Source organism: Syngnathus scovelli, chromosome 4 (assembly GCF_024217435.2).
Source record: "Syngnathus scovelli strain Florida chromosome 4, RoL_Ssco_1.2, whole genome shotgun sequence".
Classification (NCBI taxonomy): Eukaryota; Metazoa; Chordata; class Actinopteri; order Syngnathiformes; family Syngnathidae; genus Syngnathus; species Syngnathus scovelli.
In genome coordinates, this window is record NC_090850.1 from 10,382,613 (window position 1) to 10,409,105 (window position 26,493).

Genomic DNA, 26,493 nt, shown 5'->3' on the forward strand with positions numbered 1-26,493 from the left:
AAAAAATATATATGATAGATGTAAAACTATACATATACAATGTATAAAAAGTCTGCAAAAGTGACAACTGCACAGTTTGTGGTGGTTGAAGTATAAATATATTGCACGTAGAAGAATATGTTGTCCAAAGTGATCAGGCTTATTGCATGTTTGAGTTGAGACTTATTGCACTTAAGGTTTTGTGAAAGGTTATATAACAATTTGTGGATTTTTGCTCATTTTTGGAGTTGGTAGTACAATTTTGAAAATATATCTTAAGCCATCAAATTCACTATTAAAAACCCCCAAATATGCCTACTAATTATAACAGACACCACTAAAACAAAGGATTAAGAAATATATTAAAACGAATAAACCTGATCAACAACCACCCCCAACTTATCATAACAACTAAGTTTCAATAGCCAAAACGAACTTAAACGGAAAAAATAATTTTAACTGAGGGTTCCCTGAATTGAATTCCAAAGAAAAACTCCTCGCCACATTTTCGTGGTTTCCTGAACAAGCCGCCAGGATCCAAACTTCCACGAGACTCCACGCCCCGTTTTCCGGGGAGCCAATGGAGTTCCAGTCCCCCTCCGCTCCGCTCCCCTCCTCTTTCAGGCTCCACCACGCTGCTCCCTCACGCTGTCGTCCCCACCGTAAGCGGCGAGCTGGCTCCGGCCAATATTTGCCTTTCTGCTTGGATATCATTTCCCCATTTACTAGCTTTTTTTCGTTTTGTGCACCCGGTGGACACTGGAGTGGAGAAGTCAGCGCGTTGGACGGCCCTCGCCGGCTTTGCTCTTCATTGCTCTGCGCCTCCCTAGTCATGGATTGATGAGTGTTTTTTCTTCCGACCTCTGCCTCGACCAAGTTGCGAAAAGAGTGTGCATAACCTGCGGCGCTCTGTTTCCCAGCTTCATGTTTTTCCCGGACTCTTTTCCAAGTACCTGGCTCCGCATGCGTCTTTGCGGTTTGCCGATTTGAACTTTTTTTTCTTTTGTTTTGGGAAAAGGATTTCGTTCAAAAGCCGGGATTTTTGAAAGTCTACCAACATTTATTTGTGAAAAGTGATGGCCGAGCGGGGAGCTCTGTTGCTCCTCTCTCTCCACTTCTGTCTTACCTTTCTGTGCACGGGGAGCACGGCGGCCAAGCATGTTGACAAAGGTACACGTCTCGTTCGTATCTTTTTGCGTTTTGCCATCCCGGACTGTGAAAAGTTTAATCGTGACATGCCGAGAGGAACGGACTTCTCTCAATTTGTTTTCCCAAAAGCTCATATCGCAGCTGATTGTATTGCGTTCATGTCGTGGAGCCTTTCACCATCTTGACAAGTTTAAAAGTAGACTGGTTCGACCCATCACCATTCTATATTTGAATGCAATGTCTTCCAAATCCTCCTCCAAAATTGATGTTTTGAATGTGAATGCAAGATAAACACGTGTTTGGTGCACATGAATGTGTTGGCCTCTATGCAAATGGGGGCTTTTAAGAGAGGGAAGCGCCACCATCAGTCCAGTAGACATCTCATTACCTGGGTGTCAATACACGTTTAGCTGATGGATAAACACATTCGCAATTCATTAGCTTTTCACCATCAGTCCAACTGGTGGTGTTCTGTTGTGGGAAATGTCACTACCCCCCTCTTTTCATTGTTAGACATCAGAGAGCAGCTATTGATTGCAGCCTGAGCTCAAGTCACTGTTGGCAATCTGTTGCCATTTTAAGCGTAATGATAGAAAATGCGCGTTTGGAGTCTATCACATACCTCATCTTGACTGTTTAGTCAGCGTTTATTTTAACTACAGGGCTTGACCAAGGTTTTGTGTTGCAAAAGGCTTGCTTTTTGCTTCCTAAGGAAGAAAAGCAAGGGATTGACGGGTCTCTGCTTGCGTATGAAGCTTGATGAAAGACCCTCTCCTCCATGAGAAGCTCTGCAGTGGTGGAAAGGGAGAGAAAAAAGGGAAGAGAGAGGGTGTGTGTGGAAAAAAAGCCCCTCCTTGGTTTGGTAGGAGACATACAAAAGAGGTAGATGGGGGTAGGGTGAAACAGGCTGACTGTCTGGAAAGTAGTAAAACCAAGAGATTAGGGGGACCGGGAGTTCCTTTGGGAGGTTTGATTGATTCCAGAGAATTGGACTGGGACCCACACGCAGCGAAGGAGTATCAAATTACTAATTATGGGGTACCCCACCTCCTCTTCAAAATATCAGTTTATTCACAGCGCGTAGCCTTGGAAGTTTTCAACCATCGTCACCAGATGTTACCTTCAAGTTGGCCATGTTGTAGTCAAGTTTGTCCCCTTGGGTCTGGTACAGGTTCAATGGATTGCTCTGCCTAGTCCGTTGAAATGTGGCTACTATTCTTTCGCCTTCTCCTTTTGCCCTTCCCTGCAAGATGTAACATTCCATGAAAAGTTTGGCTTTTGTAAACAAATTGCTGCTGGCAGTGTAAAATCCACTTAGGCCCTATCTTATCTCTGTAATCCTACTGGGACTGACTTGTGTGCTGATCGTCTCCCAGCGGACAATGCAAATAACTTGCTGAAATACGTAAACATTTGGCCACCCTTTCTGCATTTACACAGCACTGCACAAGGTTTTATTATAACACAGACCACCTTCGATGTAACATGGCCTGCAGACTTCTCAAACAACTGTTGTTTTCATTGGCACTGATGGTCTTCCCCAGCTTTACCAAAACTTCATTTCCAGTTTTGTAGTTTTGTAGTTTTCAAAGTGAAAAGCTTTAAGATATTCTAGTGATTGTAAAGTTCATATCTGTGATGTGTTTTTTTTTTTAACTTTTATATCTGGAATTTAACCCTAACCCTAACCCCCCCCCCCCCCCCCCCCCCGAATAAATTCCGTGAAACAGCGACGCTGTGAAAGGTGAACCATGAGATAGCAAGGGAACACTGTATACTGTTCAGTGATTATTTATTTATAGTCTTAGGGTTTGCAGAAAGTCCTAATGATCTCTATCTAGAGATTTGGATAACTGTGTACTTTGCCAAGTGTTTGATTTATTTGCCCCGCTAATGAATCCCCCTTCCCATTGGACATTTGTTTTGGGGCTCTTTCATAGTAGAGAAAGTGAATACGATGCTGCTCCGTGCTATTGATGTAGAGGTGGAGTAAGAATGTCCCCGCTATCATAGTGAAACATAGACGCTACTGCCACTATTATAGCTATGAAGTCTGCGCTTGAAAGGTTTTGTGGGGTGGTCAAATTAACAGCAATTATTGAAATAATTTGCACTGACTGTCACAGTCTATGGTGTGTAATTGTTGGGAAATACAGATCAATATTTCCTGAATAGATGGCGTCACATCAGCTGGTGCTTCTGTTGGGGGGTTAGATGGGATTTCACAAATTAAACTTTGAGTTGCCTATTGTGGCACAGTAAAAATACTTTTAGTTCATCCTATAATGCACTTGTGTTGACTCATTTGCTTGTAAATTAATCTTGTTAAAAACTTTTGTACATGTTCAACTTCAGCCAAGACCTTATTTGCACATTGGAGGTAATGGATGTCTCAAAACCTGCAGAAGAAGCTGTGACTCAGCTGGACAAATGAGCCTTGTTTGTAGCAGGTCTTGGTCCAGTAGTTCTGTCGAAATCTTAAAAGTCTAAAAAAATCTAAAGGGGTATCTGTACACATGGGACACAGGACATAGGTTGTTTTTCCTGCCAATTATATTGTAATTCTTTGACTATATACGTATTGTATGATTTCAAGAGCTTCTTTGTTTGCTCTTCTAAGTCCAGACAAACATAACAAGGGAGCTTGAAAAAAGCCAAACACTGCCAAGATGCCATAAAGCTGTTGGAGGTTCCCAGTATGACTTCTCCCAGACTTTATTGTAACCCGAGGAGTGCAACATTTTTTACATTCTTGCACATGTGATATATATTTATTTGGAAGTCTCACTTTTTTTTTCCTCTTTTGCCTTTTCTTAAATTGCTTTACTTTTTAATTGTATTCTTATGGCTCCTGTTGTGCTTGTACCAGGCTTTCTTGTTCTGCTGTGATTGAGTAATATTGAGGCTTAATGACTTCTGGGAGAAGAGGCTTCCTTGGAGCTGGCTGACACGTGTGGTAGCCCAACAAGCAAAGCATACACAAAGAGGAGTTTGAAATCGGGCTTTGATTTTTTACTGTCTTTTCCTTGCCGTGTACTTCAGCTTCTGTGCTGCTGTGATAAACACCACGTGATGCTTTTGTCCTGAAGCCTGTAGTAAGTCAGTATCCAGTGGGTTGCTTGTGTTGGAAAGGAGTCCGTTTGATTTGGACATTCTTTCGTGTTTGTTAAACTTTCTCTCCACATAGTGTGTCGGCATTGATATTATACTCGATTGCATTCTTGAAGAAGTTGAGGTAGTGCTAATATAGCACAACGTGCTTCCAGTAAGCAGTGATGCTAGCAGTTCAATCTAAAATAGATCACATGCATCATTTATGTCTCAGTAGTTTGGCAACGCTTGCCCTGATCATCATTTCATTGGGAGCTAAAAATGCAGTTAAGGTTAATGCAATAGTGAGGTGGCGAGGCTTCGTCTTGGCAGCCGCCGAGGTCACAAATTATGGCATCTTAACTGATTAATAACCCTCATTTGATTGCAGCCTACCTGCTGGAGTGCCAGCATCCTGCAGCTCTCAGATATAAATTTATTCTTTGCTGTCGTTTTGGAGGACGTCCAGGATGTGATGAATTCTCTCGAAGGTCTTCTCAACGGGGTGGTTTTGTGATGAAGTGCAGCTGTTAATTAACTTGTGCTTCTAAAAGCAGTGCAAGAATCAGACAACATTCCCGATAGTGATTTTATGAACTAATTGATCCCCTATCCATCAAAAGCTCAACACATTCAGTACAGCATCAACTATGTTACACAGGGTGAGTCTCAGGCTCGGTCGGTCAAAGGAGCTCTTCATGCGCTGGAAGGGTGTGGAGGCTCCCAGTCACAGAGAGTCGATTGTGGGCGCCGCTTAATCTAGCCGGCTGCCATCGTCTTGTGCCCGGCCTGTGGCTCTTGGCAACTCTAGACATGGATGGCTGTTTGGGACTTTTTATACAAACCGATGTTCCACATCTGGGCATGAACAGATGTTCCCTCCATGACTTGAAATGATTATTTTTGCTACAGTGTGTGTCAGTTAACATGTAGCAAAGATTAGATTCAAAAGTTTTTGTGCTCATTTTATTTGGAAAAAGCGGGTTGAACGGTCTTCACAAACCTATGTGTTTTTGAATTTGCCTATAAACGTCTTTATTTAGAATCAGGCCAAATGACAGATTACGACACGGGAGTAATTTGCTGGTCATGCGGTTTTGGTTGGTCTGTTAAGAATTTTGATTTCTAGATCAGAGCATAGAATGTTTTTTTTTTTTTTTTTTTTTTTTTTTTTTTTTTATAGGACTCATAAATTATAGCCTAGTTTACCCTTTACTGAATCATGTGACCATATTTCCACATTGTGACTAAGATTTTTAAACTTTTCAAGTATACCCCTTATAATACAAGTTTCCTGAACTCCAATCATGATTCCTCATTTAATTCATTCTCTTTGAGGTTGGGGTCTTTCCTCCATAGCTTATTTAATCAAGATCTTAGAGCTTGCTGACGATCCGATCATTTGAACTGGCTGTGTTGCCGAAGGGAAACATGGAAAACAGGCAGGACGGTGACCCTTGAAGACCAGACCTGGACATGCCCGATTCAGAGCCATCAGCAATTCCTGATGCCTACAGTAACTTGTTTCCTAAATTTCCTGTGTTAATTTATACTCCCCCTGCTGCTGTAGTAATATTAACCCCTGTTTCTGCGGCTAGATTGGAGCTGAAACGACTGTTTGAGTAGTGGAGTGGTATATAGAGGTTTCTTTGTGCTTGTTGGGAGCACCCCTTGGCTCTGGCTCCACTGACTGCACTGAGCCAGTCTCATCTCCACTCTGAGCTCATCTAAAGCTGACAGAGGTCGAGAGCTAGCTCAAAATGTGAAATTAGCGTCTTTCTTTCACTGCCATGGTGTCATGCAATCGGTCCTCTCTTTTGAGTCTGCTTTTGTGTCTTTCTTCCCAGTTGAACAGCAGCACAGTGAAACGTGATGGCATTTCTTTTGTGCTCAAATGTTTATGTGAAGTAAAAGTTGAGACAGGCCAGAAAATTATAATTGCCCCTTGAAATGTGAAATCCAGTACAAGTACTTTTCACTTGTAAGGGAAATATCAAGCCACAAGGGACATAGTATGTGGGCTTTCTGTACGGATTACAGAATTACGAAGGAGCAGTTTGTGGATTTGTCATTTTGCTTGTGCTTTTTTTGCAGTCAGAATAAACTGAAGTGGCTTTGGTGGTTGCATGTGTTTTTTTTTTCTTGCACAATGCTGATAATGGCCAGATAAGATTACATGCCTTCCCTTCACTCGGGGGCTCATTTCCTAATGTGGATTAGAAACCTCGACCTTTGGGTAAGAATATCATCTATGTGACAGTTTTAGTAGTCTGAATAAAGACATTACAGTGCTGTGAGAATTATACCACATGCAGAATTCAAATGGCTCAGTACTTGCTCAGAACAATTTCTGTTGTTCCAGTGGCGCTAGCACTCTCTTACCACTACGTATACTCATACTATGCAGCTGGGTTTCTTTGTTAGACAGATCTTAGGAGAGGCAACCTCTTTGATGAAACAGTCACTTGAGTTGTTGCAATGCAGATATGACCTTCCTGTGACTGATATGAAGGAGGAAGAGCAGGGTGAGCTTGGTGAAATGATAAGCAGATGAAAACAGAGCCAGAACCTGCTGCAGGTGGGGATTTTTACTTGGCTTGATGTTTTTGTGATAGGCAGTGAACCACTGGCATTCACGGCTTGATCGCGCCTGCTTTTGTCACCCCTGCTTGCTCCCAGCCTGTGGCAGGTCACTCATGAACAGCACCAGCATGGCTGCAAAATGGATGGCAGCTAGCAGGGAGCACCTGCGGAGGAATAGCAGGCGAGCGGCATTCCATCACAGGACCCTGAGACACAGATGTCATATGAGACTCGAGGGATGTGTTTAGAGTGGGGGTGGGGCGGAGGGGCCAATGGCAGAGGTTCTGCTGTGGTGGCCCAGTAATGGAGTCGGATCGAGCCACCTGCTACCAACTGATATTTAATGAAGTGCCTCATCTAGAACACCGGGAGATGAACATTGATGACAGCAGTTTAACTTGTCTCCTGTGACCGGAACTACTCTTTTATTTTGCGACCTCCACGGCTGACATTGATTACATATATATAGATATAATAGATATATATTATTTCCCAGAGATGAACTGGGCAGTGGGCACCTTCAATTTAGTATGCTTTTTATCCTGCTCTTTAATTCAAGGATTACTGCCAACTAAAGGACTATATTTGTACTAACTCACTTTTAGAATCAGGACCGTACGGTGTCGTGCAGAATTAAGTGTGGAGGAATACTTTCATAATCAGATTGTGATGGGTGCTGATTTGCTGCGTCATTGACCTCTTTGAACAAATATTTTGATAGGTTCAATACAAATCAGACTAGATTTGAGTGAAAGCACAAAACTGGATACCTAAATAAACCACAAAGAAAACTCGGAACGGCCGGTCAACCTTTTTATACTGTTCATTGCTCACATTATTGCAATGGGAAATAGAATTTACATTTTTAAATCACAATCACTTTCAAGGTTTAGATTTGTTCTGAATGTTCTCTGCTTTATTAGCCCAGCTGTTGTGGTGCTATTTCATACAGAAGTTTATTTCCCCCAAACAACTTATTATTTTCTTCTTTATTATGCATTTTTTGACGACTGCAACTTATACTTGACTTTAACTTAACTTTGTTAAATTTCCTTTATGTTTACACCTTAAGCACCCAGAGTACTCTAAAATGAACACCTGCACTATATTCGGACATCATAACAGACTGAAATATAGTATGCACTGCAATCTGCTTATGCCATATGCTGTGCAATACAGTCGTGAAGTGCTCATCTAAATAAAAACAAGCTTAGCATTAATTAAGCAGGTGTGAACGCATGATAGTCTTAGTTGGTTTTGACACTGCTGTTAATTCCTGGACAGCAGTTAATTCACTTGACAAGTAAATACTTTCATCTGCCTTCAAAAGAAGATGTCAGGAGTGGTTGGGAGTTATAAAGGGTGCAGTTTTTATTAGCCATTGTTGGCCGGTGGGGTGCTTTTTGTTGCAGACTGACAAGGGACTCAATAATGAAGCTCTAATCCAATGATGTCTGAATCAGTGGACCCCTCTTGCACCCCCCCAATGCCAGCGCATTCCTGGCCTTGCGGGGCAGTGTTTCGGGGCCAGCGCTTTGTCACGCACCCGTCTGTTCTGGCCGCAAACTACCATGGTGGTAGTGGGGTAATGGATTCAAGTATGTAAATGTAGGGGATGCAAGAAATGGCACAGCTTGTCCACAACTCTGATTATGACAAATGTTTTTTTGTTCTCAAGTTTTTGCTGAGATTATTTCGTTGCCCCCACAAGTAGACAGCCACTTGGCTCTAAATTGAGCTCTCCATCTTCATCCTGTGACTATGTTGCCTTGTAAATTTCGAAGCAGAGGTGATGATGGACCCTTTTGGCTCAAAACCAATGGTGGCATGCGCAGAAAACAAAACTTCGTTTAAAATAGAGCTTTGGTGTGAATTTTGGGAATGCACATAGACAGACTAGTGGTCCTACTAGTCTCGTGTATACATTGGGTTTCATTGTGGGCTAGAGAAGCTTAGCTGTATTAATTACCTGTGTTTCTCAAAAGTAACTCCAAACTTTGACTTGCATGGATGGTTTGAAGGAAGTGTGTCTTTGGAAGCTGTAAAAAGCCATTTAAATCCTTTTTAATGAATACTTTTGGGAAGATGGCATTTAAGAGTTGGGTGAGATTATCACTTTGTTTTCATAGGTTTAATTAATGACGTTGTTTCATCCATAGCTTAGTAAGAGGCTTTAAAAAACACAGTGGAAGTTTTAAGCACATCTGAAATTGCACATCAAAATGATACTTTTCCTTTCATTGAGTTGCATGAAGAATGGGGTCAAAATGAATTATGCAGTGATCATTTTGTTGACTGGCAAATTTTATGTCAACCAAAATATGAAAGGAAATATGAAAGTAAAGCGCATTACAAATAAAATTTATTATTTCTATTATTATTTATTTTATTACAATTATTATTAAAATCATACACCTCCCTAAGTAAAAAAATACAGTATATGGATTCACATGTAATAAAACAGACAGTACTTGTACTTTGTTTTTTGTTTATTTTTGTCAGTCTCTAACAATATAATTTCCTGTGGGGAAGCAATTGAGTGAAATGCGGGAAACCATTAGGAAGCCTGGGACTCGTGTCTCTTCCTGCTGAGTAAATAGTGCTGAGGCCTCCATTCATTTCTTCCACTTGTGAATGAGCCTAGTTGCACTTGTTAAAATAACATCAGGATATGAACTGTACTTGCACAGAAGCATCCAGAAGCTTCCTTGTTCTTCTAATTGAGTCGATTGAATTGGGCTGTCTTTTGGTTTCAAAAGTTTCCAAGGTACCTCTGAAATTGGTTTGAGGAACAGCAAATGAAGAACTGCCCATGTATGTTTTTATGCTTTTGGCGATCACTGTGTTAGCACGCATTGCAGTCCCTCAGTTTCATAAGTCGGCTTTTGAAAAGAGTGAAGTCAGCGACGGGGAGCAAACTACAGAGTGCATTGTGCTGTCTTGTTTTCTTCTAGCTAACCCTTCTTGGCAGCGACATCCTCATTTTTCTGTGTGGAATGCATGCGTGACTTGCAGCCAGACGGTGTTACTTAAATTGTCACCCGAGAAGCCCTCCGGGATAAAATAGTTTTGTCCTTGAGAAGAGACCATAAGCGTTTTTGAGCTGGTCCGCATTCTATGATGATTTGGAATGTAGTTGGGATTTAGGCCATGTCTACTGCCAATCCTTTCCTTCGCGGGTAAAATTCAATTTGCGTTTTACAGTAGTGTTTGACTCGACTTTTCACTTCTTTACAAGATTTTCTTGACATAAGCTTCACTTGAACTGCTTTCAGAATAGTGGTGTTTAATTGTTGGGTCAGATTGTTATGCCCAAATTCGGTACTTATTGTAATTGCTCTTTGGTTGGCTCCCAGATTAAGCCGCAACTAATCAGGTTAGCGCTGCAGATTTTCTCAGATTAATTCCAGGAGTCCAATCTAACCGGGTTTACTTTCTTCCCTGTAACAGACAGAGCGTCTGCGTTACCTGGGATTTACTAGCATATGAAGATGAAATGATGAGATCAGAGGTGGTGATAAATCCTGATGGGAAGAATCCGTAGGCAAAATGAGATGCACACACAGCATCGTCTCAATCCTCAAATGCTCATGCCCTCGTTCCCGATAAATTGGTTTTAGTTGTTTTACTGGTGAGAGGGGGAACAGTCCTACAGAATTGTGGTTTGTTCTGTCAGGTTGGCCATAAATTTTCCATTCTAGCATTCTTGTCTCTAATGGTGTCTGATGCATCCTTGTCGTTACTTATTTGCATTGTTGTATGGGGGGGATGAAATCCAATATTGGATGTCTTCCCTTTTGTTGCACTCCATTTAGCCTCTAGTGATATATTTATAGTTGCAACCAACTAGGCAGCACCGATTCACACTGTGTAGACAGTGTGAGCTTTCCTCGCCGGTGTCCCAGCAGATTCACAGACAGCTAATTTAGTGCTTGTTAAGTGATTTAGCGTCTGTTTTTATAGGACCCTAGCGAACCACAGCAGAACCCCCCACCCCTACACACACACACACACACCCTTGCCCATTGCCTTTCCTGCCTGTGGCACTGGGGCTGGCTTTTGAATATCAATCAGCCCGAGATGCATTGTTGTGTTTATTGAAGGGGGATGGGATCTTGGTTGTAGTAGCTACTTGAGGGTGTCAATCAAAAATACAGCGTGACCAATGCGTAGCTCATTGGAGGCTAGTTGGAGTTTTCTCACGGGGCATGAGACTTAAAGCTTCTGCCTGAGGGTCGAACCCTGCCGTTCCATCTCTCCGTACAATGAGAACATTGGTCGAGCAATCAATAACAAGCTCCCTCTCCTCGCCGCTACCCTGGTCAGCTGCTCCCTGCTTTCCATATATCAACACCGTGTTCGATGTTGGCTTCATCATTCTCTGTCAACCCCGCCAACACCTCTGTGTGTAATTGTATTAGATTAGTCATGGTGGCGTGGTTATTTGGAGCACCTTCACCGCTATTGGGCCAGAGGTTTCATTTTATTATATCTACTTCCCCAGATATTAGTTTCAAGTATGTAATGTATCATTCCCCCCCCATAGGTTTCAATAGTCCTTTATTAATGGCAAACCCAATTGCGATGGGACTGATCAGTTCATTTCTTCTTAAAAACAAATCCCAGAGCAGTCATGTTTTAGTGGAACAGAAAAGAATAATCCTGCACATGCTCTCAGGGAGAGAAGATGTAAAGTCACGCTTGGCGATAGAATATAAAAGAAAAATTTCCACACCTTGTTCTTAGCTGCTATTCAAAATGACCTAAAGATTTTCAAATGCAGTGATTATTGGCTCGTTACAAGGGTGTGTTTTTGGTGTGTGTATTGTGGACAATTGTATTTATTCATCTTTAGAACAAGGAAAACATTCAATTTCCTTGATGCAATTATCTAAAATTGACTGTTTTTTTTTTTTAAACAGCAGAGCACCACTTACAATATGATACCTTTTACTAATCCCCTCATCAACTAATGAGAATTGCTTCGTGTTAACAACTTTTGTATAACCTGTTGTGCATGTGTGGATAATCTTGTTGTTGAGATACAATGGCAGTATGTTTTTGTGAGAATAGCACAACCAAGAATGGGAAAGATTTAAAAGACACGGCCAGAGGATCTGTCTTTGTCGATTACACACGCACTACAACCTTGGCGGCCACATTAGATCTCTTTCTCCGCACACCAAATTCCCATTAATAATGTATACAGCGCTCTGGCGCGTTTGCTCCCTATTTTGCCCTCCCCCCAGCATTGCCCCTGTAGGCGTCCTACACACCCACCTACCTTCATCCTGTTGTGCCAAACCCTGTTCGTCCCTCCCCCCAGACACATACACACGAACGTACAGTTTCAGCTGTGAGACTGCTCGCCAGGAGCCATGTCAGGCGTGCATATATCATTATAGTTTTGTCCACACCCTCCCAAATAGTCACCATCGCCGGTCGTCAAAAGAAGCGTTGTTGAATAGTTAAGTGTTGGTGTCAATGTTTTGTTGCCGTTATTATCTGTGTTTCAATGAGGACTTGAGCTTGTTTTGTTTCCCCTGACACAAACCTGCGAACAGTAACAAATGAATGACAAGTTCAAAGGAGGTTGTGAGAATTAAAAGATGTCTACAAGCTATTGTTGATTGTCTTCTGCGTACAAAGTGGGAAAAGTCGTGTTTTATTCATGTCATTCTCAGTTTGATTGTCACTTTAACTTTGCCCCCCTCATTTGATCAGAGACAAGCCTCTTTAATGTCTTACACTGCAGTCTCAGTTGGGGAATCAGACTAACTTGATATTTTGTCCATGATATGAGCGTAATCATGGTAAAATAGTGCCATGACTCCATAAATGTGTAGAAATGTGATAGGCCTATTAAGGAATTTTTTTTCTGATAAAACAACTCAATCAATATTAAGACAGTGTTTACATATTACACTTGATGTGTCCTTCATAACTAACACCCAGAAATCTACCAACGTAAGAAAAACAAAGTATTTTAAGTATTGTGCACAGTCCTTAAATGCGTAACATCAGTCACTTTTATAGAGAGTAGCAATATTTACGAGCTGTTTAATCATCATTATCATTATGATTTATCGTTCGTAAGGATCCTGTCAACACACAAGTTTAAGTTCTGGCCTCATTCCAGTGAGAAGTGTAAGAGAAACATGTGCGACCCAACACATTTATTAATTAATTCGTGATTTGTAGTTATGTAATGTGGTGAGAAAGTTGACATGTGACATTTATGAACACGTGTATGAGTTGCTTGTGGCTAAAGTCATGAACCTGTACATTTTGCGTTTGAAATGCACTAATGCAGTAGTAATCCTCCCACCATAAGTGAAAGATGGAAAAAAAAAATAACTTAATGGATGAGCATGATGGATGAACTTGCCTGCGAGGGCACTTACTTGAGCCGCATTTCTACCAAGCAGTTGGATTCACTTCAGCGCGTCATGGTTTGACAAGGAAGTATAAATCCTTATGTTTTCACCACGTCGTGTTTAAGTGGGATGGATTAGCTTTTCAGCTCACACATACGCGATGGCAGTACGGAATGTCCCAAGCGTGAACAAAATTGTGTGATTGATCCGATCTATGACATCATTGATTGACTGGTAAATTGACATTACAGATGATCTATGTGTGACTTGTTTGAAGGTTAATTTACCATAAAATCGGTTCTAATTTTAATCAACATGTCTGGGTTTTACGTAAGATAGCATTTAAGTAGCGGACGTTTGTTGTTGAATCAATAGTTTTACATTTACAAATAAAATTCACATAATTTTTGCCGACATGTTCGCAAAGCTTAAGACATCCACTCATGGAAAGAAAAAGAAAGAAAAGTAACAAGTGCAGTCGAGATCGTAACTTACCGTTGCTAGGCTTCTGTGTTATTGACCGATCCACTCATTTGCTTCGTGCCGCGTGACGTAATATTAGTGATGTGACGTAATAAGAGCGCGGCGCAGCACGTGAGTCATGCAATGCTGCGACAGAATGAATCGATAATGAAATTAATTGCCAAGACCTTTAAATGTCAAATTTGATCAATATTATCGATTTGTTGTAGACCTATCCGAAAGCACACTTCTTACTGTTTTGTATTTGGGTCAATATAGTCTGATGTTACAAACAATGATGCAAATTGATGTTTATGCTTTCTGTTGATGATATTGAAGCCATTAAGGGAATTCCACCTACTGTTTGAAAAGTAGTAACTATAGTCACACGGTAGTACATTTTTTGACGGTTAACCCGTAATTGAACCAAATTGAGAGCGTTTGAATCATAATCGAAATATGGGGCGGCAAAGGATTGTCAGCCCTGTTGTTGACCGAATCCAAACAGTGGAATTAACACAGCGGATTAAGTATAATACTGCCAGGTATTTTAGTTGCCCTCAAACACATTCTCATCCGGTTTACAACTCAGTTTGGTTTGGATGTCTCACTCATAGCTTTTCACAGTCAAACAAAGAGTAAAGCGAGAAAAGCATTCAGTGAAAAAATATCAGTTGACAAATCAAGGGCAGATTTTCCACACTCCTAGAGGAGAAATATTTGCTGTCCTCTCCTGCAGGATTATGTTTATCTACCCTTAAACTGTCGATGTCATCTGCTACGGTATATCTATGAGCTCATTAATCTACAAGGGTTTAAAGCTACTGCTCAGTCGCCTCAACAGAAGTGATGGCCGCCACGGCGCAAAGGATATGACTCAATGTTCACAGGGCTCACATTTGATTGAACACGAGCATATCTTTATGCAGAAAATGCAAATATCTAACGTGATTAATAATGGAGATTCACAGTCATGCAGTGGGAGCAACACCTGTCTGCTTAATTATGCCAATTTCAGACAAAAAATGAAATTATAAGCGGACATAGAAGTGGTAGGTTTCAGCTTTTAAAAGTTGGGAGAAACATCCAATGGAATTTGTTTGCTATTCCTCACGGAAATGTCCTCCCACCCGACCCGAGGCTATCTGTCTTTGTGTCATCCTATTGATTCTAGCAATGCTAATTAATATGGAGAAAAGGGCACAGGGTTTAAAAAGGAAAAAAAAGTGGTGACTATTGAGGTGGTGTGAGAATGGAAACGGGGGAAAGATTCATCAAACCCGAAGACACTATAGTCTTAGTGCTGGCATATACCTTCTGTACCTCTCAAAAATGTCGAGCTGAAAGGTTTGAGCGTGCGATCTGATAACATTTATACCTGCAGTATTATATACTTGTATTCAGGAGGTGAGTTCGAGATGTTTGACCTTGCGGGCAAAACGTCTTTTCAAATAGGAATGAGATATTTACGTCTCCTAGCATCATCTCGTTCTGGGTAAATGTTAGCTTATGTGTTATGTTACAGACGGTCAGCCTGCGTTTAACTTGAAAAATGGCACTGTAGAATTTTGTTATGATGAATTGGCTTCAAGTAAACATACACAGGAGGATTGCTTGTGCCTTGCCTTTGTTTGTCTTCTAGTCCACACGCCCTTTGAGCTTAATTTACATTCATATTGAATTCGTTACATGTCATATGCTCACAGATGTTGTCAGGGGATACGGGCAAGACTTATCCTTTTTTATAGAGGCAGCTGTGCCCATTCAACTGTATTTGTTCTAAGTGATGAGATAAGGAGGAGCATGCATAAATGTTTGATGAAACTGATACTATGTTAACATTGTCCCTTGTTCTTTTTGACAAGTGAAACAACACAATTTGTCATATTTACTCATTGGCATTATTTAAAGGGAGAATCTGAAGCTACAATAAGGCCTTTTTTAAGCGTCTCTCTTTATCAGATGATTGTGAGATGGTCTCATGCATTATTGCAACAAGAACTATGTCAACACATAAGTTATTCTACAAAGAACAGTGTTTGAATAGTTTCTTTACTATGATTACACGGACTGTAGTGTCCTACCTGACCTTGCGTTGTGTCACCACTCGGACCGTTGAAAGACATTTGTGCAATAATTTGGAGCATGTTTACACAAGCCGGCCCACCGCTCTCAAGCTTTCCTTCCACATACAGTAGTCCGTCAGGACACGGCCATTCATCCCTCCTTGAAATTGTCAGTAATGTCAGAAATAGTGTCCATTAATCAGCACAGCGCCTAGTCAAGTGATGCAGGAAGCACAGAGGTCAGACCCGCCTTCCAATTATCATACGTCATCCCTGTAAAAGGCCCCTCGACACTCAGCCAACAGGTTGCCATGGAGACCCAGGACAGGGAGTGTGCGGCGGCGGGGGTTAGGGGTTGGATAGCAGTACAGGGGACCATTAGAGGACCATTCTATTGTAATTAATGGTGGTCCTTTTGGCTGGAAATCAGAGTCCTGAAATAGACACACATTCTCTGAGAGTAGATGTCACTGTGGCAAGATATATGTCCTCGTTGCTGCAAAGCCAAACATAGGTAATGGAACACAGATGAATGCTGAATGGTACAAAAGGGATAGATGGTTAAATGGTTTTCCTTTAGAATAGCGCTATCTAAGTCGCATAAATACGACACTGACAGATTATTTTGATTGCAAGGGCTTCTTTTTATAGTCTTTCGCTAGAGGACAACCTCTCTGATTGCTGTCTTTTTTGTCCATGCTTAAATAATCACGTGTCTAATCAAGTTTTAAACGCTGTTCACCTTGCGAAAACGCACCTCAGTTTATTGGCTTTATAATCAAATCTGAGGTCTGCTCACCCATTGGGGATTTTCAGTCTGCCAACCATTCATGCAGCCACAGCCACTTTGAAGTGCCGGCAGACCCATCTCTCCCCCTCTCCCTTCTCAAGCAGATAACTCCTCTCCATCTTGCATGCCTTAAATGTGCACACATACTCGGATATAAAAAGCAATACTAAGGGCAAATGAAAATGCAAACGCATGGCACACAGATGCCCTTGTTGGGGTCAAGAAAATAACAAGACACAGAAAACTTGATGGTTAAGTTTGGCAGTGGGCTTCAGAATATTCATGGGGACTGACGTATCCCAAAGGTGTAATCGTGACCCAACTCCTCACAAGTATCCATGTATATTCTGTGTAAAACCCACTTAAACTATCTCGCTTTTAAAACACCGAAACGTACGTGCACATGCAGGAAGCAGCCTTAGGAGAGCCTGCCGGCGCCATACCATCAATTACTTTTGTCATCAACCAAATCCCATTACTCCCACAGATGTTTCATTGCCATCTTTTCATGCTCAGACCGCACCACACACAGGTGTAGTCTCTACCCACTCGCTTCCATCTAATGATGGAGACAAATCTCCATTCACCATTCCTTGCGCTTCACTCTGTGGGGTTGAGTGCGTGCAGGGTTGTGCTGATTGATCTGCTGCTGGAAAGGGTGGAGGAGGCGATGGATGGAGACGAGGTATGGTGAGGAAATGCAGGCAAGACAAGACGGGCAGCTTTAGTATTTATGTAGCGTGTTTCATGCACACATAATCACCCAGGCCTATCGCCAAGTGCGTTAATATTAGTGTTGCAAAATATATGTATAAAAAAAATCAATATTGCGATATCGGTCCATGCAATATGCATATCGGCATTATCTAAGTTAGTTACGATTAATTAGTTAAGACATGTTGAGCATGCTTAATTTGCTCCATGAAAAAGGATTTTTTTTTTTTTTTTTTTTAGGCACAACCAGATTGTGTAGCCCTAGTCAAAAGACATATTTATTTTATGTCATCAATGAGATCTGCACTCAAGACAGAGAGGTAGAGACTTTCTGGTCTCAGTGGGTGTGACTGCTGAACTGAACCCACTGACAACATGCAAGATGTCGCATCTGGCGCCCAACGTGGGGCACAGCCATAAAACCCTGAGCGGAAAGTTTTAGCAGCAGTTTATTCACAGTTCATAAGCAGTTCAAAATGCTCAGTCGAGCTTTTCAGGTTTGTCCGGCACGTCATTGTAATTAATGATGGTCCTTTTGGCTGGAAATCAGTCTTGAAATAGACACACAAGTAAAACAAAGTAGTTGCGATTAGACTAATACATCTAAAACTGGAGGTTTGAAAGCATGGATTGGTGGATGGATGGATTTCATTTAAAATTAGGGCCTTCACAAACAAATCTTTTAGAATCAATTAGCCATAATCCATTGTTTATTTAAAATACCCCCCCCCCCCCCCCCCCCCCAGCCGAATCCAAGAGGCATAGGAAGTGCTGCTTGTTGGTTGATGCAAATTTCTTGTTTAATATATATTTTTAATTTGTTACTTAAGTTGTGTACTTACTGATAGCACAAACACATTTGTATTGTTTCTCCCTTGGGCTTTTTCTGCACCCCATCTCTCTTTGCTCTTCTTCAAAAATGGCAACGCACCCACATTGAAATTAATATAAAAATGCCACTTGTAGAATGAAAATGTAATTAATTTTGCTTCCCGCTTTGATCTAGTAAGCCAAATTGTATTTGCTGGCAAGCATCCTAGATGTAGACCGCTTTCTGCCCAAAGTCCGCCGGGATAGGCACTATCACCAAGATAGGAAATAGAAACTGGATGGATGGGGTTAAATATTCACCCAGAGCTGGAGGAAAAGAATGGGTAGGCGTAAGCAACACAACAGCCTTTTCAAATCCTTAGCTAGTAGCCCAGGTGCTAGCTCTCAGGTATCCCATCGCACCACCCCTTTTACTCTTCTGTTGCCCCGTGCTCTGTGATGTGTAATACTTCCTTGCGGGCATTTTGGCTCAAGCTGTGCTTTGCTTTCACTTCTCGCTCAGTCTCAACCATTCTCCTTCACAATAAGACACGATTGATGTGCTAGAAAAACATACATGTGGGTTTTACAGCTTTCACCCCTCCTTCCACCATCTTTACCCCCTAATTTTATCGTTCCCTCCGTCTTACCCATCTTTGCCCATGGGGCTCCATTAATATCATTTCATCCTGCGGAGCTGCTGACACGCTGCAAAGAGTCCATGATAAATAATTCACTCCCTTGGTGCAGGGCAGACAGACTCTCCCGCTTAGGAATTCAACATGAGTGAGTGTATGTAATGGTGGGGAGGGGGTTATTGGTGGGATTTTGACTAGTGACGGCAATACACATAGATGTGGGTTGGCAACACGTACCGTACACTACGGGACAGATAATCAAATGGATATAAAGTATTGACACTGTAGAAGATGCTTCCTCACACTGGGCAATGGTGGAGAAAATCAACATGTCTTTTCTCACATGAGTTTATATCAAAACTCTTCCCACTCTCACTTTTGTGTCTTTATCTCTGTTGCTCCCAGCAAGCAGAATTGGGTTTATCTGGAAATGTGATCACAGTCTACCTGATAACATCATTCAGAAAGTAATGACTGTTTGATTTATTGATGGGATTATTTGTGCAAATTCCTGATCAATATCTTATTTAATTCAGAAACAAGCCCCAGCTACACGAGTTGAAAGCCAAATTCAAGCAAGTCACCCAGAATTTATGGGAATTTAGATTTCATTCAATTCTACTGACGAATACAAAAACACGAGGTGCAATACAGATATTGCAACAGTTTTGACAGAAGTCCTCAAACAAATTTATTGAAACACCATTTTCAAGTCAACACAAGTCCAGTCTCCACGTTTGACATTTTGTTTTTAGGAAGTACAAATGTTTTTATTTTATTCTATTTTAGGGGCAGATCCTCCTTAAAAAAAAAAAAAGAATCATGAACTTTACTGGTTGCACACAGCACCTGCTACAAATCCCATAGCACAAAAATTAATATTGCACGTACAAAGATATTGCTCTACTCTCGACATGGACCTGCTCAAAATTAACGTGGCAACTAATGCAACCACTAATGTTTAGCATGTTGTCACCGCCTGCCTGCTCTGTGCTTTCCAATAGAGAGGAGGGTTAGGGTTAGAGGAGAAGAAGAGATAGTCTTGGATTTGATTAGCCTCAAGCTGCAAAACCTAATTGCCCCTTCCAACAAATACATATTGAAATGATGTATTCATCTTGAAGCTCCAAAGTCTGCTGTCATATGTTGCCAGAAAATAGGATGCCCATTGCTTCGTCCTCTATTGCCTTTGTCACAAAGAGTATAAGGGATGTGGTGTTTGCTATTCATAAAAGAATGTAAGATGATGTTGATAAGAAAGAAGGAAAGGACTTTTTTTTAACCAAATTCTTAAATACTTGATGACTGTCTGTGTTGTGAGGCTGTGCCATTAAATATTAAGCAACTAATTAATTTATATTGTTTTGATTGTTTTGACATTACAACGCCTACGGGCTCAAGTAATGACCGTTGCAGCGCACGTTTTCTTGGTTTGGTCATGTAATGTCTGCAAATAGAACATAGTACACCTACATTTCAATTTTACGCAATGTTGGGGTCTAGAATTTGGGTATTGTGTTAATCCTGAAAGCGTGTGGTATAGAATGTATTGTTTTTTAGAAAGGCATGTTTTTAGGCAGCCAAAGGATCCACACAATGAAGTTTGTTGATATTTAAAAAAAAAAAAGAGAAGATGATAATATCTGGCGGATTGATTAAATCATTTTGATGCTATATGAATTGGATGAAAGAGAGAATAAAGCAGTCGCTTATTCTACTACTGTGTCCGACCACGCTCTTTGACTAATGAGTGACTGTGTGGATGAGGTACTTCTGCGAACTTCCTCGTTTCCGAATCAGCAAACGGCTTCTTATTAACTAACGCCTTTAAATTCGTCACAGAAAATCCGGTTGAACAATCAAACAACCCATCTTTAACTAGAGTTTATTACAATGTGTTACTTATAATGTGTTACCTACTCACGTCAGTAATGTAAAGTTAAAATAGAGGACGCTACTGGGGAAGGGCTATTGAGGTGACTCTGTTACTTCTTTATTCAAGGAAAACAGGATTTGGCACGGCAGAAAGTGAAAGTGGCTTACGTAGTTTACAATCAATCAGGCTGGTCGTCTGTCCTGTTGCTTGCAGAGATGTTCATATGCTATTAGGTCAGTGTGGGAAGAAAGATTCAGAAAAATTGCATTGGCTTTCATCTGCTGCTGTTTATATGTGACCTCAGTGGAGTCAGTTCATCCTTAGTAGTGAGAAGCTCAGCTCTCAAAGGCCATGGTATTTGGCCTTGACTTAATCCTCAAAAAGGATTGTTCTAAGCCATGACAAAGTAATATGGCCTAAAGAGATTGCGCTAGTATTCAATCCGCATTTGCTGTAATGTGACACTTCAAATCTTGGTGATATTGCATTACCTTGTAATTTCTCAGACATTGTATTGTACATAATGTTACTTATATTAAACTGTTTTCTTATACTCAATTTCAAAACACAATTTCAAATGTATTAAATAACGGCAACAGTAAATTATTGACCAGACTTTGGACGAAAAGCATTTGACTACTAGGAATTGTTCAAGGAAATATGAGACTGAATGGTTTGCCTTCAACCATGAAATGTCCAACTAAAGCGTAACATTTATATACATGTGATTAGTGTCAGGTTTTCATGCGTGGGTTTTATTTGGCTTCAAACAGAACGAGAGATACGAACCAAATTGATTCTGAGTGAAACTTATCAACTGCTTAATGAATCCGGTTAATTGACTGTGCAAAGGGGTACCATAACACTTAAGAGCAGTAGCGATCTCCAGAAACCAGTCTGCTCATCTGTGCTTGCGTCACCATTGATTTTAGACTACTCTTCAAACTATAACACCGCCATAATTTTTTGTGCGCAAAAGGCCATGATGATGGCCATTACTGCTCTATCAGGACCATTTGAATGACTTAACACTCTTACTGCTCCATCAGAAGCATTCAAATGACTTGACACTCTTGTAGAGTAATTAGCCTCTCCGCTGAGATTGCAGAATAGTCCCATCGGGTTTTTTTTACCACTCGGCTTGCCCCCAGTGACTTGCACTGGGGTCTGTGCTATCAGTGTATCACTGGAGACAAAGACACCTTGGCAGAAGCAAATGAGCAGTCCTGTTTTGTCTTGGTATCTGCTGCTTTAAAGTAAGGTTGGAAGAGTATTTGAGGAGATTTGTAGTTAATACATCACAGCAAATGGAACATAGAGCTCCCGACTGCATGGTGACAATGAAATCTATGGCCCCCGTGCTTAAGCACATAGCTACTGACTGCCGCCAAGAAGGCTTGTGCAAACAGTCTGCGGCACATCTTAAGGTATTAGCAAGGTGACCTCACTGTGCCACTTCACTACCTCACGGTAGAGATGCCATTTCCCTTTCAACACTTCTGAAACTATCAGGAAGTTTTGGAATCATCTTGGTTGATGCTTTTGGTTGGATGCTATTTGGACTTGTTACTCCCAGTCACTACTGCTCAATATTTCCCCATCAGTCAATCCTCGGAATCTCCCTCCCACCTAGCTCGCTCTAGCTCTATAATAAGCAAACAAACCCACTTCCTCTTGACACTTACCACCGTCGCGGTGATTTGCTGTGCTTGTCAGGTCGAATCCCGAATGACACGATGACCTCTGTCAACAAAAGGACGGTTCCGGGAAGCTGGTCGGGTGTCATAATTTGTGCATAGGATAGATTATCTCTCCGACACGCCATTCGAATTCATTTTTTTCTCTATTGTCGAGAGTAAAACCTGGTGTGCTAGTTTGCTTGCGGCAACCGCAAAATGCATTGCTTAACGTGCTTTACCAACCCGCATTGGTAGAAGTGTATATGACACAATATTTTAACACAGACATCCATGTTTTCCTGTTATTCTTGGCGCTTATTGTATACCTGTAGCACCTTCTGTAATTGCATGCATGTCTGTGTCGTTAATTCAAGTATGGTGTTTTGGCTCTATGTCTAATTTATACTTGCAGTACTGTGTCACAGTTGCACAATAGCTCTTATGAAAATACAAAGAGTATCCCCAGGTGAATGATTGATCTTTTTTAGCCAGGATAAGGCATCTGTATTGTGATTATAGGTCCAGCGGGTTCTTTAACCCCCATTGACACAGACAGGCATGCCTGTACACTGAGCATCCATGAGCAATTTGCTTATTAGCACATAAATGAGTCTCTGTAAACCAGACACACAGCCACATAAAGTGTTAGTTTTCCCTAGATAATGAGATGCAAATGATCATGCATGGGGAATTGGAAATTCTCAGCAACAGGAGGGGGAAGGGAAATGATAAGTGTGTCTGCATGGTGGGATATTCTTGGTCTGCAAACCTAGCAGACAAGCAGATTTCATGGCAGGGAGCTACATGGGGTGTCTGAGGTGTCATTGCCAAGCAGGGTAACACATCCTTTACTGGTGTAATGGGGGTTAGGGGCATTCATGGTTGCATTGGGTGCTTTCCACACTCTGCTATTGCAAGATAGAATGGGATAGCTGAGCCTCTCCTTTCCCAGTAGTGAATATAGACTGCCTTACAAAAGAGGTAAACACTACAAAAGCCTTGGACGGTGCTAAGTAGAGAAAACTGAGTATGCATTTTTTTGTCGAGGACTTAATTGTATTGTAGAGCATTTTTTTTTCTTATTTTGTATGACCGTGAATGTGCAAAATAGGCTCTCTTTAAATCTTCAGAAATCCAGGCTATGAAAATGAATGAAAACTCTGTTGTTGCATGCTGGGCCTGTACCACAAGCATGCTACTTAAATATGTCTATAGGGCTTTGCACTACCAGTCAAAAGTCTGTACACACTTTGTCATGTTATTGAAAACATGTTCAAACTTTTTACTGGGAGTCGATGCAGAAGTGTATTTTTAGGAGGTTACACGGCGTATATTTGGGTCGAGAATTTGAGTTATGTGAATAATGCACGTCCCTGGTCACAGTAAATGTGCATGTAGCCCGAGAAGGGTTTTTTAGATCATAATCTTAAAGTGCACACAGGCAACAAAAGATCTGTGTTCCACCATTCATAAATCAATGTGACAGTCTGTAAATATGTATTTCATACGTTCTTGCTTTAGAACTGGGCTGTGCAGACATTTTAAATCCATTGTAACTTACTTGTTGAGTGTTTACAATGACAACCATTTTGAGAGCTGTTTTCAAACGTTGGCGTTTCACTCGCCATTATTTTAGTTCCTTTAAATTCAGATCTGTTTTTGTCACCACTTTATATGTACTGCTTTTTGTCAAACCTAATAATGAAAATGTAATGGAATTTAATTGCACGCAAGCAGGGTAACAAAACTAATGTGACAGTTAAGATCTGTCCAAAAAAAAAAAGACCAACAGAGGTAGAGAACAGAGAAGACCCCGCCAAGTAGAGGAGAGAGGGATAAAGTTTCTTTCTTAATGCCAAACTGAATAGAAAGCCATTTACATTGACTGAATTTGAGGAAATAAATTATTGCCACAGGTAAATTTTGCCATTCGAAGTGAGCATCAAGCAAAACAATCAACCAGGGCTGTAAAAACAAAACAAAAAGCATACATACATTTAATTCAGATTATGTTACTAGTTGGGATTATGTGTAAAAAAAAAATATATATATATACAAAAACTCTGATCATTGTTTTCCAAATAAAACCAGATGTTGCAAATGTTTTATTTTGATTCAACACAAAATAACATTATCTGCTTTCATTGTGGACTACAAAAATAGAGCGTTCAGGGACTGAAATTCAAAGTATATGGGCAGTTTCAAATAAAACAATGTCTCTGCACAGTTAATTGATTAAATCAATGATGATCGATTAATTTGATAAAACAATCAGTTGTCGATTAATCTAGACTAGAGAGTTGCAGCCATCCAAGTTTTTCATGATCAATTTTCACTCTTGACTCCAAATTTTATATTCTTTTTTTGTTTACTGCTTGCTCAAAGAACTGCCCTTGTGAGATGCACGCTGCCACTACACATTGACCTACCAATCTATCACAGTTACGCGGTGAAAGAAGTCAATTGATGTACGAGGCCCAACAACCCACACTGGGCTGTTGTAATTGAAAGTTGAACACTCACTGTGACTCGGCTGTGGCGCTATGTAAATCCGATCCATGCTTGCTGTCTTCTTCATTCTGCATCCTTATTGTGACAGAAAAGAAGAGCACATATGGTCCCGTTGGCAAATGTTGCGATTCACACATTTGTCACGGTCTTTCACTTAGTCAACATGGAATTAGCCCTGTAAAGATGCTTTATGTATTTTTACACTGTATATGGCGACAGACGAATGTGTTTTTGTGGCTAGATTTATGAGATGTGTTCAACAAATTCATGGTTGGTTTGATGATTCAGCAATGGGAGGAAATAGCATGAAACCTTTAAAAATAGTTGTAAAACTTGTACTCCACTGTTTATGTTGCACCTGGGCTATACAGTTAATGTGAGAAATGCAAAAGTCCGTTTTGGGGGAGTCAACATGCTTTTGCTTGTTATACATTGGTGAGATAAAATGGTGAACTTTCTTTCAAGCACCTTCTATTTTTCTTGCTCTTGGAGAAAGATTCATGCCAAGAAATATGTAATTAAAACAAAGGAAAGAATCTCACTTCAAATGACTTTTTTCCCCAGTGAAATGATGTATCTTTGTGTCAAATGTTTGTTTCAATATTATAAATTATTTAAAGCGTATTATCTTTTTGTACCATCCTTCTGCATCACACCATATTTCTTCTGCTGTAACTCCAGCTACTATATTTTCAAGTCTTCCAGAAATCTCTTCTTGGGTCTTCATCCTTCCTTCTAGCTGGCAGCTCCATTTCCAGCATCCTTTTACGAATATAGCCACTGTCCCTCCTCCGCACACATCCAAGCCGTCTCAGTCTGGCCTCTTTAGTCAAAGAGAGAATTGTTTGTCTTCCTCTAATGGAGCACATTAGCAAACATCTTGAGCATTCATGTGGCAATTTATGTCCCGCTGAAAATTTTAAACCGACACTGAGCCCTGATGATTGACCTAATTATTTATGGTTTTCTGGCATTATAATTTCATAGCTAATCAATGTTGCCCTATATAATCTTATTTGCCCTGGTGAACTGACATTCATTTAATTACCGTAAGAGTTTCATATAGGTAAAAACAAAAGTATATTTTTAGACTATCAGGACATTGTTCTGTCCAAAGAGCTTAACCACTCCGTTTCCTCGAGTGTGTTTTTGTCTCTGCACCATCGTTATATTTCCCCAGTGTAAGGACGGTCTTTTTTTTTTTTTTTTTTTTAACCGACCTAACATTGCCACAAAGGAACAAAAGGCCTTTGAAGGTACACCTTAAAGAAGAGACGTTTCTACAGTCCCTGGAATCAAAGGATGCAGTGCAACTCCTTTGGGATGGTCTCCGTGGTTAGCCAGCAGTCTTAGCTGGGGTCCCTAAAATCAAGCGTCTTTCTTTTCTTTTTTTTTTTTCAAATCACCATGGGGGACATCAACACAAATCATGCAGTCATCTGTGATGTTTGTAAAAATAAGAAGTGCACTATTTGCTGTGTTATATCAACATGTGGGACCCCTGTCACAGCATTAAACATGAATTGTGATGGCAGTACTGATGAATAGGAAAGAATTAAAGAGCTGGAGCGATCTGTTGAGTCTAGCGTGGTAAAGCCAGTGGACTGGAGCAGGACTCGCCCAGTGACTGGCTGAGCTGGCTCGTTTCCAGCAGCGCCCCATGCTGTAGACAATACTACCTGTGTGCTGTGAGAGTGTGGGAGTGCACGCGCACATAGACATTTGAAAACAGCCAACTGCTTATTTTGTGTTGACTGGAGGTTTGGGAC

General features: G+C 40.8%; 1 protein-coding gene across 12 annotated transcripts in view; it reads left to right on the top strand.

Annotated features, from left to right (window-relative positions):
- Window positions 1–584: 584 nt before the first annotated feature.
- Window positions 585–26,493, top strand: part of neo1a (neogenin 1a) — a 117,789-nt gene continuing 91,880 nt past the window's right edge. For 7 of the 12 annotated variants that reach the window (XM_049718375.2, XM_049718385.2, XM_049718376.2 and 4 more), the window contains exon 1: window positions 586–1,149. In XM_049718375.2, coding sequence (XP_049574332.1) covers window positions 1,056–1,149 — 94 coding nt within the window. In that variant the 5' untranslated portion in view covers window positions 586–1,055. Of the gene's footprint in view, window positions 1,150–26,493 lie in introns of all 12 variants that reach the window. The other 5 variants (XM_049718379.2, XM_049718387.2, XM_049718388.2 and 2 more) reach the window with 2 other exon arrangements.